Source organism: Hoplias malabaricus, chromosome 4 (genome assembly GCF_029633855.1).
Source record: "Hoplias malabaricus isolate fHopMal1 chromosome 4, fHopMal1.hap1, whole genome shotgun sequence".
NCBI lineage: Eukaryota > Metazoa > Chordata > Actinopteri > Characiformes > Erythrinidae > Hoplias > Hoplias malabaricus.
In genome coordinates, this window is record NC_089803.1 from 63,441,256 (window position 1) to 63,455,669 (window position 14,414).

Here is a 14,414-nt window from a genome sequence, read left to right on the forward strand (position 1 = left end):
AATTTTTTTATTTTATTTTTTCTAACCAAGTGGGACATTAATAATAGTAGAGTACCGAATGAGACTGTTGCTTGCTGTTTGCATTCAAAGCATAGCGTGACAATAATCAAAAGACTATGACCCCTCCTTAACCTGTCTTTCAATATAAATATTGTTACTTTATTAAAATAATGTGTGCAAACTGAAATTAAACATAAAAAAGCCTTTGGGGCTCTGGGGAGAAATATTGTTGAAAAACCCTGATGTGCACAGCTTAAGTATAGAGACAAAGCCAGTGATTTATGCCGATTGGTTTGTGCCAAATGGAGTCATTCTGGACTCACTTCATTACTCTACAAACACCCTGCAAGTGTTTAATCCAAAAAGAATGAATAAATAAACACATACATCTCTGCTAATCAGCCCATACCCTGGCCTTGTCCCAGTAAGAGCCACAACCCCGTTTCAACACCAGAGAAGAAATAACTACAAGACAGGCTTAGCTCCTAGTAAACGTAGAGTATATTTCAATTTCTTGAAGTCCAGACTAAACTTTTAAAAAAAGACTAAACCTGTTGCTTGCTGTGACTTATTTTGGTGTAAAACTGTACTGAACTTTTTTCTGTAGAAGTTGCAGCAGTAACCTCTTGTACAGACCTCCTCTTCCTGTCTTTGAGTTATTTCTGCCACAGAGCGGATCTTTGCAGAGTTTATACATTCTTGTTTTGCACGTGCGGAGAATCATTTTATTTTGTGTCCGTTTATTTTATTTTTTTTTATTACTGACTGTATTTTTGGTCAAAACTATGTGGTGATCAAAGAAATTTTCATTGTCAATAAAATGTTATGTCAAACATTTTGCTTTCAAAATATCAGCTCATTTCAGAAACGCATCTCTGGAACACTAGAGTACATACACTCCACTACACCACATACATACACATTCCCACAAAACTCAGCATTAAACATCCAGTGTTCAACTGAATACAAAAACAGCAGAAGTACAATATTACTATAAATTATAGCTGAGGTTAGCATTTGATTCAGTGAGTTTTTATTCATTTTTTGTTTAGGATGCAGCATTTACATTCTGTCACACTATACTGCATCATTTAAGGTGGACCTAATAATAATAATCATCATCATCATTATTTAAGGTGGACCTGCAAATTCAATGTTCTAACCAGGCTCCATACAGTAAGTAAGTTCTTGGTCTCTTGGTTCTCATTGTGAGATTATATTTGTCTCTAGGAGACTACAGTCGATAATGTTGGTTTGCATTTAGGAAAGATATTTACTTAAACTGATGTGAAAACATTAGTCGATTTTTACATTGTGTCCAAAAAAACTGCATCTATAATCGACCATTTTGAATGAGAACTTCAGACCGTAAGAAATGCTATGCTGACACATGAAGAAATCACACCGCTGTACTGTTACTCATTAGCTGTATATAATAATACTGTATATTGATAACATTAGCAAAACACAGAAAAAGCAAATGTTTCTGCTTATCACTGACTAAATTCAGTCTGGACATATCTGATGATTGCTGGTGATTTCTGGTAAAGATTGTGCTTGATTTAGACAGTGGTGTCTAAGTCTAGAAATTAAAAATCCTTCCCAGAATGTTTATTCAGTACAACTGAGTTTTAGGGCCACAGCAATGAAAAAAAATAATAATAAGATTCTGAGAATAAAGTCAGAATTATATGGAAGCCTGCTTCCACCACATAAAATAATTTTTAAAAAGGCACCAATTTTTTTTTTCGTTAATATGCAAGTTCATTCATTCATTATCTGTAAGCGCTTATCCAGTTCAGGGTCACGGTGGGTCCAGAGCCTACCTGGAATCATTGGGCGCAAGGCAGGAATACACCCTGGAGGGGGCGGCCAGTCCTTCACAGGGCAACACGCACACTCACATAAGGACACTTTTTGAGTCACCATGTGTTTTTGGACTGCGGGGGAAACCCACGCAAACACAGGGAGAACACACCAACTCCTCACAGACAGTCACCCAGAACCTCGAACCTACAACCTTCAGGTCCCTGGAGCTGTGACACTACCTGCTGCGCCACCGTGCCACCCTAATATGCAAATTGCTATCTCAATATATGAGATACTAAAGTGTTTATACTAAATATAAAGAGACAGTATCTCATTATTTTAGATAAGTCAATATATTGATAGTATACATTTTCAATATATTAACTTAGTATCTCAAACTAATAAGACAGTACCTTGCAATATCAAAACATATTGAGATAGCAAATTGCATATATATAATGAAATGCCTTTTATGTATTATTTTATGTGGCGGAAACAGGCTTCCATAGAATTCCGAGAAGAATCTGTGAATAATTCGCTGCACATATAATGGGGCAGAAACAACCACAGTGTAATTGTGGAAAGCAGTGTGTCATACTATGTTATAGATTCCAGGAATAAACACTCAGTTCTCTTCCACATCAGCACCAGACTGTGATTAGTTTTTAAACCCTGAATCAGTGCACAAACCCGCTTATTCAGAAGAGGCATGTAGTTTCACAGGAAACAATTAATGATAATGAAAATGCTAGATCTAGAGCGAGTGAAACTCCGGCGTGCCCACGAGGCTCCATCTCGTTACGGCTCAGACTCATAATAAACTAAAGCCTTACGTATCGCAGTCAGGGGCTGCACTGACGGGGTTTAGTCGTCATGTCGTGTGAATGCGTTTAGTAAATAATTCTGTTCACTTCACTGACTGCTTCTTTCACAACTCACTCGTGGCGCACAGACCGTAAGTCTGTCTGTCTACATATTACAGAAAATAATAACCCAAACACTGTTTCTATAAATATTCCAACTATATTCTCTGAATTATAGGGACCTTTTTTACTCAATTATTCTGTGATTTTTCTCTGAATTATTCTGAGATTATTCTCAGAATTCTGAATTTATTCTCAGAATCTTTCTTTTTTTCTTCTTTTTTCAATGCCGTGGCCCTAAAACTCTCGTACTCCAGTGCCCTGTCCTGAGCAGTTGGAATGTAATACTGGATTGGATTTTTACTTTTAATTTGGTCCCTGGATTTAGAACGCATTTTTTTGGTTTTGGAGAGTGACATTGCCTCCAGTTTTTGAATTTTATATTTTTTACTTTACTGTCCAGTTCCTCTCAGATTCTCTTTCACAGCTTTCTCCAGGTCCTTGAAAACAGCAGCATCTTCAATAGTGGGAGTGATCTGTAAACAATAGATAAAATATTAATAACTCAATAAATCACACATGGTGAAAACTAAAACTGCAAAGACAAAATATAAATTTAAGGATTTTGTTTGTTTGTGACATCAAAAATATGCCATATAATCAGGATGTCACTCTACGACAGTTTAAACCCAATTAACTTGCTTTGATGTGATATGAAAATCAGAACATATTTACATGTATCAGTTTTGGAACAGTAAAAACAGCTTGTTTTCCCCTATATGGGATAAAGAATGCTGGAAAAATGATGTCCTTGCTGAGTGTTCTTTCATAGAAAAGTTAAATATATCCATTGATTCCTCTTCACAGCCTTTTTTACTGATACCTAGTAAGATGAATCTACCACCAATTATGCGCTAAACTTATTTTAAACATTCATAATATTTACATGCAAAGATGCACTGAATGCACTGAATTGATTCTGATTTAGATGAAAACTGAGGTGTTTATATGTACATTCTACTCAGCAATGTGATTCAAACCTTTGGAGGAAACCGGAGCACCCAGAGGAAACCCACACGGACACAGGGAGAACACGCCAAACTCCTTACAGACAGTCACCCGGAGCGGGAATTGAACCCACAACCTCAAGGTCCCTGGAGCTGTGTGACTGCGCCACCGTGCCACCCTTTGTTTATACACATGCTACAAGTAATTCAATCCAAAATGGTGCACATGCATAGAGTAGCACTTAGTGCACACTTTACCATGACAACCAGCCTCTGCACTTGTCCAGGTGGAGTAAGAGGAGCAGTAGTGTGTTTTAAGTGGCTGAATTTGGTTCATTAATTGCTTTAAATTATTTTGGACTGAGCAAAATATGCTTTACATGCCCCTATTAAAGGGTTAAATCCTATATTTATTTTTATGGGATTACACATCTCATTCAGTCAGATGGAAACTATTCACAATGGCCTCAATCAAACTACTCTGTTCCGAAGGTTTATACAAGGACATATACTATACTGACTGAGCTAGGTGTTGGAGCTTTAACAGATTACCAGGCTGAACGTTTGCTCAACAAAGCATAAACTTTAAGTGTCTACACAGCAATTTAACTAATAATATATAGACAATTAACCAAATAATCATCAATAAATAATTTCTGTAATTTTCTGTAAGAAATTCTACCTTGTAAGGTTTGCCATTGACAAGTTTGGCAAGAGAAGAGCGAGGGATTTTTCCTGAGCGTGTTTTGGGTAGAGCTTGGACAAACAGAACTTTCCGGAAAGCAGCCACAGGTCCAACGTTATCTCTCACCAATTGGACCACCTCCTTTACCACTGCATCTTTATTCATCTGAGATACTGATACACAAACACACACACACACAGTCAAGAAAAATAACACATACAATTAAAATCCAATAACCTGAATATTCAGTCAATATACACTGAAGGATCACTGGATTAGGAACACCTTCCTTGTATCTACACGCATTGTCTATTCTTTCCACTGACCACACAGGAGCATTTTGTAGTTCTACTGTTTCTGACTGTAGGCCACCTGTTTCTCTGCATACTTTCTTATCCCCATTTCACCCTGCTCTTCAGGACCCCCAAAGAACCACCACAAAGCAGGTATGATTTGGGCATTGGATCATTCTCAGCGCTGCTCAGACGCGGTGGTGATGTGTTAGTGCATGTTGTGCTGATACGAGTGGATCAGACAGCAGTGCTGCTGGAATTTTTAAAGCCATCATTGTCTCTGCTGGACAGAATATATCCAGCCCATAGCGTCCTGTTCAGCGCAGAAAATGATCAAAGTGTTTGCAGACACCCCTTATCAGCGAGTTCACCTTTTTTAATGTTTCCATTGATTGCATAATTTCTACAGACAACAATTAACCAATAGCGTGGGGCACTCTGCACAGGTCAGCTCCACTACTAAAGCCAATCATGGTCTAGAGGGGTATAAATCCCCCCCAGCTGCAGAGCAAGGGAACTGCTGAGTGATTGAGCTCTATTGAACACCTTCTGAATGATTTCAGATCCAGAGCTAATTTTAAAACACCTGGCCCTAACTGCAATAAGGTTTATGTAGCTTAATTAGATCCTCACTGTTTTGTTCCAACATCTAATGTAAAGTCCTCCCAAAAGAGTAGAGACTGCAGAAACTAGGAACACTTCACCCTTCATTTCAGAGGAAATACTGAATGAGTACATCTCCACAACCTTTTGACCCATTCTTTTTCTCCATCTCTCTCTTACTCACCATTGCGGAGAACACAGAGGGCAAGTGGGACATGTCCTTTAAGTGAATCCTCCAACCCCACCACAGCACAGTCCACCACAGCAGAATGCAGCAACACACACTACACACAAACACACACATTTAATACCATAATTTATAATAGACCATTCTGTCTCTGTTTAAATCTTCTTTGTATCTCTCTAATTGTATATATGCGTCATTCTACCCTTTTACCCAGATTAGATTTATTAGGTATTATGTCTGAGATACAGTGTGCCAAAGGATCATAACAATATTATTAACAATGAAAAAACTAAAAATTATTATTAAAAAATAAGAAAATTATTAACACTACCGCTCTCCGTTTCCCTCACCTCTTCTAGAGCCCCAGATGATAGTCTGTGGCCAGCTACGTTGATGACATCATCAGAGCGTGACATGATATAAACAAATCCCTCTTCATCAACATAACCGGAATCCATGGTGTCATAATAACCCTGAAAAAGACAGTGAGAAAACAGAGAAACAGACAGATTATTACACATATAGAAATAGAGATAGAAAGGGTGAGTAGGAAGGCAGAGAGAAAGCAGAGGAGAGAAACAGAAAAGCGTTCATGGTCAAGTAGATTCTCTTCAGCCATACTCAATGTGTACAGTACACAGTGTGTGTGTGTCGTGGGGTGGCAACGTCCTGAATACTAATAATTTCTGAAGAAATGTCAGACACGCTGTTGTGAAATAACAGAGCCTTTTAGCTTCTTTGTGATTCCAGTTATTCCAAAGTCCAGTGCTAGGTGGCATAAAGCATTTTTCAAACAATTAATATTTAATCTAACCAGTTAAATCTCCAAACACACACACACACACACACCACATCATTTTCTCCACACACTCTGTTAGTTCCTCTGATATGTAGCAGTGCTCATTCAGCTGGATTAATCCAATCAGTTTAAGTGAATTAAACTAAAGCCAGGCTCTGTTTAAAACTGTTTAGATTGAATCAGACTTATTTAACCTCTGAGTGAACCAAATATTCTGTAAAAAAAAAAAAAAAGCTCATGAGAATACTTATCACACACTCACTGAACTGAATAAGAGTTAGAGCAGAGCATTGCCCCCTGTGACTCTTACTGAGAACAGAGAGGTGATGGCTGCTGATTTTAATGAAAATCCACATCATAAAACTACACATCACTTATTAGTTTGAGTGAAAACTGATTCTAAATATTAATAATAATATTACAATGTGGTTCAGTGTTCAGTCCAACCTCACAGCAGTCACTGCTGGAGAAAACGTGTGGGTGGACCCTAAAGACAGTGGTCATATCAATAACATACAGTAAACTTTATGAAGTAAAGTTCCTCAAACAGTCTTGGATTCTGCCAGAGAGAGAGAGCAGCACCAGGAGGGAGAGGTAGTCTGAGAGAGAGAAAGAAAGAAACAAACAAAGCCAGTTATAGCCGTAGTTTCTGATATAATAGAAAAAATGATGTCTGTTTGTTTGATAGACGTACTTTACCACAATATTTCCCATAGTTCTCGGCTCCACAGGCTGCATATCATCATCAATCACCTCCACTGTGGAAAAACAAACAAAATAACCTTTGTAGAACAGACTTTTCAGATGAGCTATAATTTGTAATGTACCCCAAAGTTTGTTTGTAATAAATTGGCAATTAAATGGATATATAAAGTGGGTGTTTCTAATAAAGTGACGAGAGAACGTATATGGATCAGTTAAACATGTCAGGTAGCTCTCACCGTTGTAGCCAGGCACAGGTTTTCCTGCAGTACCAGCAGGGGGCGCCAAAGAGTTTCCCAAACCCACACAGGTCGCAGTTATGGCTGAGCCGCTTTCTGAAAGACGCGCGCGCACACACACAAACAGCACAAACACACACACACACACACACACACACACACACACAAACAACACAAAGATACATATATGAATCATAAGAAGAATGTTTTAATTGCATTTGAAGTAGAAATAAACGCAGCTGGATATGTATCTAAGGTCACCATGTCCAGGGCCAAGAATGTACTAGAGGGGTATAAACACCCCCCTTTAGAGCAGTGGAATTGTGTTTCTGGTGATGTCACTGAACAATGTCGATTTTGCAGGTAGATTCTACGTTGCCACACACACACACACAAATGGAAACACTCTGGTTGCTGGGCAACGACAATGACATCAGCATCAACCCCCCACCTTCTCTGTGTAGCTTAAAATAGCAAACAGATTATTATCAGCTTTTAAAAAAACTGTCTCTGTGATTCATTCTGAGCCTTCGTGGAGAAATGTATAAGCAAACAGCATCTGTGCAGGTGACACGGCACATCCCCAGTGTACAGACACCTGGGTAATGGGAGTGTGTTCTTCTTTCCTGAAACAACCCTCCCTACTCTTATGACAAGGTGTTACATTCAGTAATGAATGTTAAAAAGATCTGATGGCAGCCACCAAAACATTAATGAAGTCAAGTGCTGATATTGGATTATTAGTTCTGGATTACAAACTCCACTCCCAGGTTATGGAGCATCCAATTCAATGTTGAGTATAAAGCTTGGAGTACACAACTGAACATCTGCTCACACCTTTGCTACACCTTACTGAAAAATAACGGGTGTCTAAAACATTTTGGACAAATTGTGTACATGTGTAGATGTCATGCCTTTTTCCAGTACATTTAAAATGAATGAACTAGCTGATTAAACAAATAAATATCTAAAATATTTACATGATACCTCTGGGTGCTCCGATTTCCTCCCACAGTCCAAAAACACACGTTGGTAGGTGGATTGGTGACTCAAAAGTGTCCGTAGGTGTGAGTGTGTGAGTGTCTGTGTGTGTGTGTGTGTGTTGCCCTGTGAAGGACTGGCGCCCCCTCCAGGGTTTATTCCCGCCTTGCGCCCAATGACTCCAGGTAGGCTCTGGACCCACCGCGACCCTGAACTGGATAAGCGCTTACAGATAATGAATGAATGAATGAATTTACATGATACATTGTGTGTGTGTGTGTGTGTGTGTGTCTGTGTGAGAAAGAGATGCAAGTAAACGTTAAACATGTTCTTTTTAACAGTTTAAAATAATGAAAGTGAAAATGATTTTTTTTGTCCTGAGGTGTCGATTTTTCCTGAAGAAATATAAACCCAACACAGACTCATTACAACACGTTTCATCAGTTTTTATTAATCACATCTTACTGACACAGCTCAACGGCTTCAACACTAAATACCTTTCTCCCTGTGTACAATCTCTTACTCCCATTTTCTCTCGGTTTCTCCCTGTCTTTTCTTTTAATTACTAATAGGGTGTTTTCACACATGTCATGTTTGGTCTGGACTTTCAGACTTTTCAGTTTGGTTTAAAAAAAAAAAAAACGACACATCAGAAAGTCCCTCAGACAACAGTCCTGACCAAAGACGTTGTCTCTGTCCAAATAAAACTGAACCAAGGTCCAGTTTGAAAACACTTTTTTGAATGGCTCAGACTTTCTGGACAATTACAGGAAGATGAAGTAATATATAAAAGAGAGGGATGGATGTGACCAGGCAACTTTCACACAGCTTTCATGGCTGTGAAACATGTAGTAAACTGTTAAAAAATGTAAATGTGTTACCAGCATCAGCAGTGAACAGTGAACATCATTTAATATAACACCTTTCAGTGTTTATATGTGTTTTAATGTTCAGAGTTGTACTCGTGAGGGAAAAATAACATTTAACAATGTGCAGTGTCCCACATCGACTGTGTCTCACTCACCAGTCTGCCACCAGTGGTCTAGAACTGGAACCCCAAAGCTCCTTTTTGCCCATTCTAATGTTTCTATATCACACCGTTCTCCAGCTACAAATAAGGACCTGAGACTGAGAGAGAGAGAGAGAGATGGACATAAACAGTAAGTAATTTCACATGTTAGAGAGAATCATAAAGAATAACAATCATTATTCTTTTAAAAAATGAGACAAACATCAAAAAGTGTTTTCATTTTCATTTTGAAGCTGTGCTTCCTCCCACTCTGACATTCAGAAGAACAGAGGATCAGGTGATTAATAGTGACCTGCGATTAAGGTTCAGTTTATAGTGATTATAAATCAAAATGGTAACAGAACAGAGGCTCTGGAGAAGGTCACATCTCTAAAATTACCTTTGAATAGCATTTTAACATATAACACAAACTTCAGTGCTCAAGTGTGTGTGTGTGTGTGTGTGTGTGAGATTTTGACTCTGGCTTTGACTTTGCTACTTCAGTCTAATACTGGAGCTACAATGTTAATGTAGCTAACAAATAATGTAGGGTAGGGTGACCAGACGTCCTTTTTTAGAATTAAAAAAATGTCCGGGCGAAATTTCACAAACGTCCGGGATTTTGTTTTTCTAGAGTTTACATAGAATTTCTAGAAGCGTTTCGTTCACAAACTAGTCCCGCCCTCCCCTACTCCGATTGGTTCGCTTGAGTGAAGGGGGCGTGGTGAAGTAGCCTAAAATCTTCTGATTGGACGGTCTGACTGTAGAGCTACCATTATTGGTCGATAACCTTCTCTGTAAACATTTAATTGGTCAGTCTGCACGTCAGTAGTCCTTGTTTACGTCAGGCAAAGCTCCTGTACCTACCCTCATCTCGAGCAGCTATGCCGAAACGTAAATGTAAGTTCTTGGGTGAATTAAAAAAGAAATTCCCATGTTTTGTGTAGCAAATAAAGGTGTAAAGGACCTAAAATGTTGCAATTTTCTACATTTCTGTTCTGTTTGTGCGCTGGAAAAAATTCCAGTGTTTCTGCACAACAGTGGCTTAGTCTGAAATGTCTCAGCTCATACCCCACCACTGTGATAATGTAATATATAAGCCACTATAGTCAAGTCTCATGATTTCTCTTTGACAAAAAGTAATTATATCTTTAATAAATTAGATATATTCATAATGGAAATATTAATAATGGTACACTCATGCTACAAGCACTCTTGTGTAATAAAACTGTCAAACTGACAGAAAAAAATATATTATTAAATTTAACACTACTGTAAACCAACAGCGGCAATTTAAAGAGGGAGCCTTACACTCTGCCAAAACCTCTTAACATTTACACTGGAGCTGGCTGGTGTGAAAGGGGACTTTGGTCTCATGATATTACAACAGTGCTAACTGCTTTAAAAGGAGCAGTCAGCCTTTTCACATTACGAAACAGCAGTTATACTGATACTGATGTGAGTACTGATACTTTCAGAGATTCTGTACCAAACAAACTTTAAACATGGGAGACCCAATCTATGAAGCATAAATCTGCACACTCAGAGACTACAGAGCAATTTGATTCTTCGTCCCAAGAGATTTGTACTTCATAGAAAAAAATAATAGTAATAAACTATACTTTTCATAAATACTTCGTGCTCATTTTTGTTGGTAAAAAATGATTACTCCTTTAACATCTTGAAGCTCAGTCTCTGTTGTGGAACACACATCTGAGTGGGGTCATGACCTTCTGTCCCCATTTAAATTTGACCTAAAAGCTGGAAATGACTGCCTTTAGGCGAGCATGCACTCTATTTTTGCTCTTTAGTGGTGTAGTCACGATCCACTCTTCTCCACCACTCTCTATTCTATCAGCTCTCCATTTCCTATTTGATTCCCTCCACTGTGGAATTACTGCAGAACATTATTGAAGGAGGCAGATTCTTTAGAATTACTTGAAGAACCTTAAAAGGATAAATAACTCTGCAAAGGAAAAAGTATTTGGTCTGCCAATAACACCAGCACTGATCAAAAAAAAAAGCCCAAAAACACGGCTAAGGATCAAGAATATTAATATGAATGCTAAAAGAGTAGAGCCTTAGATACGTAAACACAAATCATATGTAAACATGTATGTAAATAGGTACCTTACTCTAGGGACCTCCTTCATTTTTCTGAGGCCACAAAGTGCCCACAATAAACGGGCACGGAGAAACAGAAAGAATCAGATACAGGTCCAAAAATGTTAGAAAAAGAGGACGTTGGAAGAGAATTCCTGCAATCATCAGTCATTCGAAAGGAGACCCAGATGTGACAGGGACTGGGACACCATGCCTTTGATCCTATTAGTCACATGTTTCTCAAAGTTGATCATTGAGATTTGGGAGATCTTTTGATCTCTGATCCATGACTTCAAACCCGGAGACTCTAATCTTTGGCTGATCCCACATCCAACTCCTCCTCTGCTTGAATCTAAAGACTTTGAGTCAAGCCTCTCAATAATTCTCCACAGACGGAAGTTCGAATGTAACTATGAACATTGGCACAACAGATTGTTCTATTATTTTTCTACTATATGTTAACAGATCCAGATGTACTGGATCAAATTGTTGCTGCTGAATTCATATCTATGATGACTTAGGACTGGAATTGTGTTCTATGGAGTGATGAATGTTCATCCATTACCTTTTAGATTTACTGAAATGAAGATCCAAACTCTTCATCCAACATCAATACTATCTGTGGTTTTATGCAATCAAATCCACACACAAATCATCATCTACTGTAAAGCCTTGACAGAAGAGCAGAAACTGTTCCTACAGCCAAGAGGGAACAACTCCCAATTAATGCCCTACATGCTTTCTTTTTAAGGTGTGTGGGTTTTCTACATCCACCTTTAAAGCTTCTTTATTGACCCCTAGCAGCAAAAACACTATTTTTTCCTGGTGAAATTATATCTTTGAAGACCTTCAGGGGGCACAAAATAAAAGTCTTGCAACCATGCTAAATCATAATGACTTTTATTGTTAATTTTCAAAGGGAAATCATCTGCCTTGAGAGCGGAACTGAAATGTAATTTCCTCTTAGTTCTTGCTCTATTTTCTTTAATAAAACACACATTAACACGTGCAGCTAATGGCAATCACATCCTGAACACCCAGCACTTTCACTCATTTAATTATACTCTGTCTGTAACAATAATCATCTTAAAAGCCTCATTAAATAAGAAACATATTGGAGTTAGTCTTGTTTTAAAAGGCTCTGATTATAACTAGGTTTAGATTTAAAATAAAATAATTTTATTTCCTCTTTCCACATAATTTGCATATAATATATGATTATTCTGCATTAGAGTTTTATTGGTTCAGAGAGTTTAAGAATCTCAATGTTAAATAATACATTAATAAAGTTTGATCAGTGTATTAATATTTAAAAAAAAAATCAGAATGATGATGTTTATGAAAAAAGGTTATTTCTGTGGAGAATTATGGTATGTAAACATTTCTGTGTGTGTGTAAAATTTTGTGGGGTCGGGAGGTCATCGTTTCCATACATATGGTGTTAGCGGTGTTTACGTAAGTGTTTACCTGGTGTGTACTGTTGTCTGTGACTTCTCTGGGAGACTTGTTATCTTGTTTCTAGATGTATGATGTTCAGTGGTGTTTAGAAGTGATAATCCTAGTGTTTACCTTTTAAGTGCATATTGTTTTCCATGTGTTGCCAGGGGGTCTTGTTGTCTGATGGCTCTAATGGCGGTTGGAGCTGTAAACACTGCAGCTGTTCCATGTTCTGACATCACACGGAAAAACGCTCCAGGATCTGGAGTCCCAACTGGTTTCCCCTACAGTGACACACACACACACACACACACACATACACACATATACACATATACACATATACACATACACACATACACACATATACACATACACACATACACACATATACACATATACACACACACACACCATGTTTTTTAGAGCACAACAGAGTGATGGGGTCATGATCCTTATTAGCACAGGTTATTCTAAATTGTAATGTGTGAGAAGTAAATGTAGGTAATTACTATAATTATTAACACCTTAATTAATAATACTTTATTAATTAATACTATGTGCTATAATAAATTCAATCTGGAAAGAAACTAAAATGATTAAATTCAGAAAATGGTTTCCTCACTAGGATAAAAATATCTGAACACCTCATCATTCAACAAATCTTCTAAAATTGCCACAAGGACATTGAGGTCAGATCCTCTGGTTGAATAATTAATTCTGGATAACAAACTCCAACACTCCAGCTATCCCCATGTGTATGGGAAAAAGCTCCATTACTACAGAAAGCATAGTTCCATTGTTTTATGGTCCAGTGCAGGGGTCTTTTACACCCCTCTGGTTCTCTTGGCCTTAAGCAAAGTGAATGTTAGACATGCCCATTAGCTCATTGTATGTCTGCTCCAGTCTTTTAGAGATTACTCTTGTGGGAAATAAGGCTAAAAGAATATTTCCAATTTGAAGACAGAAAAAATGTTGTTGAGAAGGAGAGACAAAGGGAGGAAAGAGGGAAAAAAGAGGAAGGAGCCAGTAAGGAAGATAGACATTGAAAGGGAGGACACAGAAGGAGGGAGAGAGAGAGTGAGGAGAGAAAAAAGATAGCAAGAGATCTATCGTTTAATGAGAAGCCACTGGCAATTTCTCTGTAACAAAAGATGGAGCTGAGGCCAAATCACCTCCCACTAAGCGCAAACGATCTCATTTTTTCACGAGTTCTCCCCCCCCTTGGGACAAAGGACAGTAACACAGTCAGAGGGCTGGATTCTATCAGAACTGGAGAGTATTCAGCAACATTCATGCATCATGCAAAAGTCTTATTTGATTTGACAAAACACCTGTTGTGAACACATGTGTTCAACATTACAAACACAGTTTGAATCACCTCTAAAAAAGCCTTAATCAGCAGCACAAGGTCACCATGCTCGATGCCAAATGTGAGTATGAGGGGTAAAAGTGTTCTCTAGAGCTCCCATCTAATACGTCTGAATTGAGTCATAGTGGCGTCTGTGAACCAGAACTAACCAACCACTATCAGTACCTGAGCTCAGTAATGCAACTAAAACCTCCTCAGACCAACGTTTGACGAACTGGTCTAGCAGTAAAGAGCAACAAAGTCCTGTAAATACCCTTCACTTCCGAAGAAATGTGTCATTCTTTCATCTCTTCCTGTCACTGCATCCAGCACAAACTCCAATTCC

The 14,414-nt window shown here is 38.2% G+C and overlaps 1 protein-coding gene across 1 annotated transcript in view; it reads right to left on the reverse strand.

The window, feature by feature from the left end:
- Window positions 1–234: 234 nt before the first annotated feature.
- Window positions 235–14,414, reverse strand: part of acss3 (acyl-CoA synthetase short chain family member 3) — a 23,131-nt gene continuing 8,951 nt past the window's right edge. The window contains exons 8-16 of the mRNA XM_066668559.1: window positions 12,850–13,001; window positions 9,193–9,296; window positions 7,188–7,283; window positions 6,941–7,004; window positions 6,764–6,845; window positions 5,798–5,920; window positions 5,445–5,544; window positions 4,362–4,537; window positions 235–3,208 (exon numbers count right to left, since the gene is read on the reverse strand). Of these exons, the coding sequence (XP_066524656.1) occupies window positions 3,125–3,208; window positions 4,362–4,537; window positions 5,445–5,544; window positions 5,798–5,920; window positions 6,764–6,845; window positions 6,941–7,004; window positions 7,188–7,283; window positions 9,193–9,296; window positions 12,850–13,001 (981 nt within the window). The 3' untranslated portion in view covers window positions 235–3,124. The remainder of the gene's footprint in view (window positions 3,209–4,361; window positions 4,538–5,444; window positions 5,545–5,797; window positions 5,921–6,763; window positions 6,846–6,940; window positions 7,005–7,187; window positions 7,284–9,192; window positions 9,297–12,849; window positions 13,002–14,414) is intronic.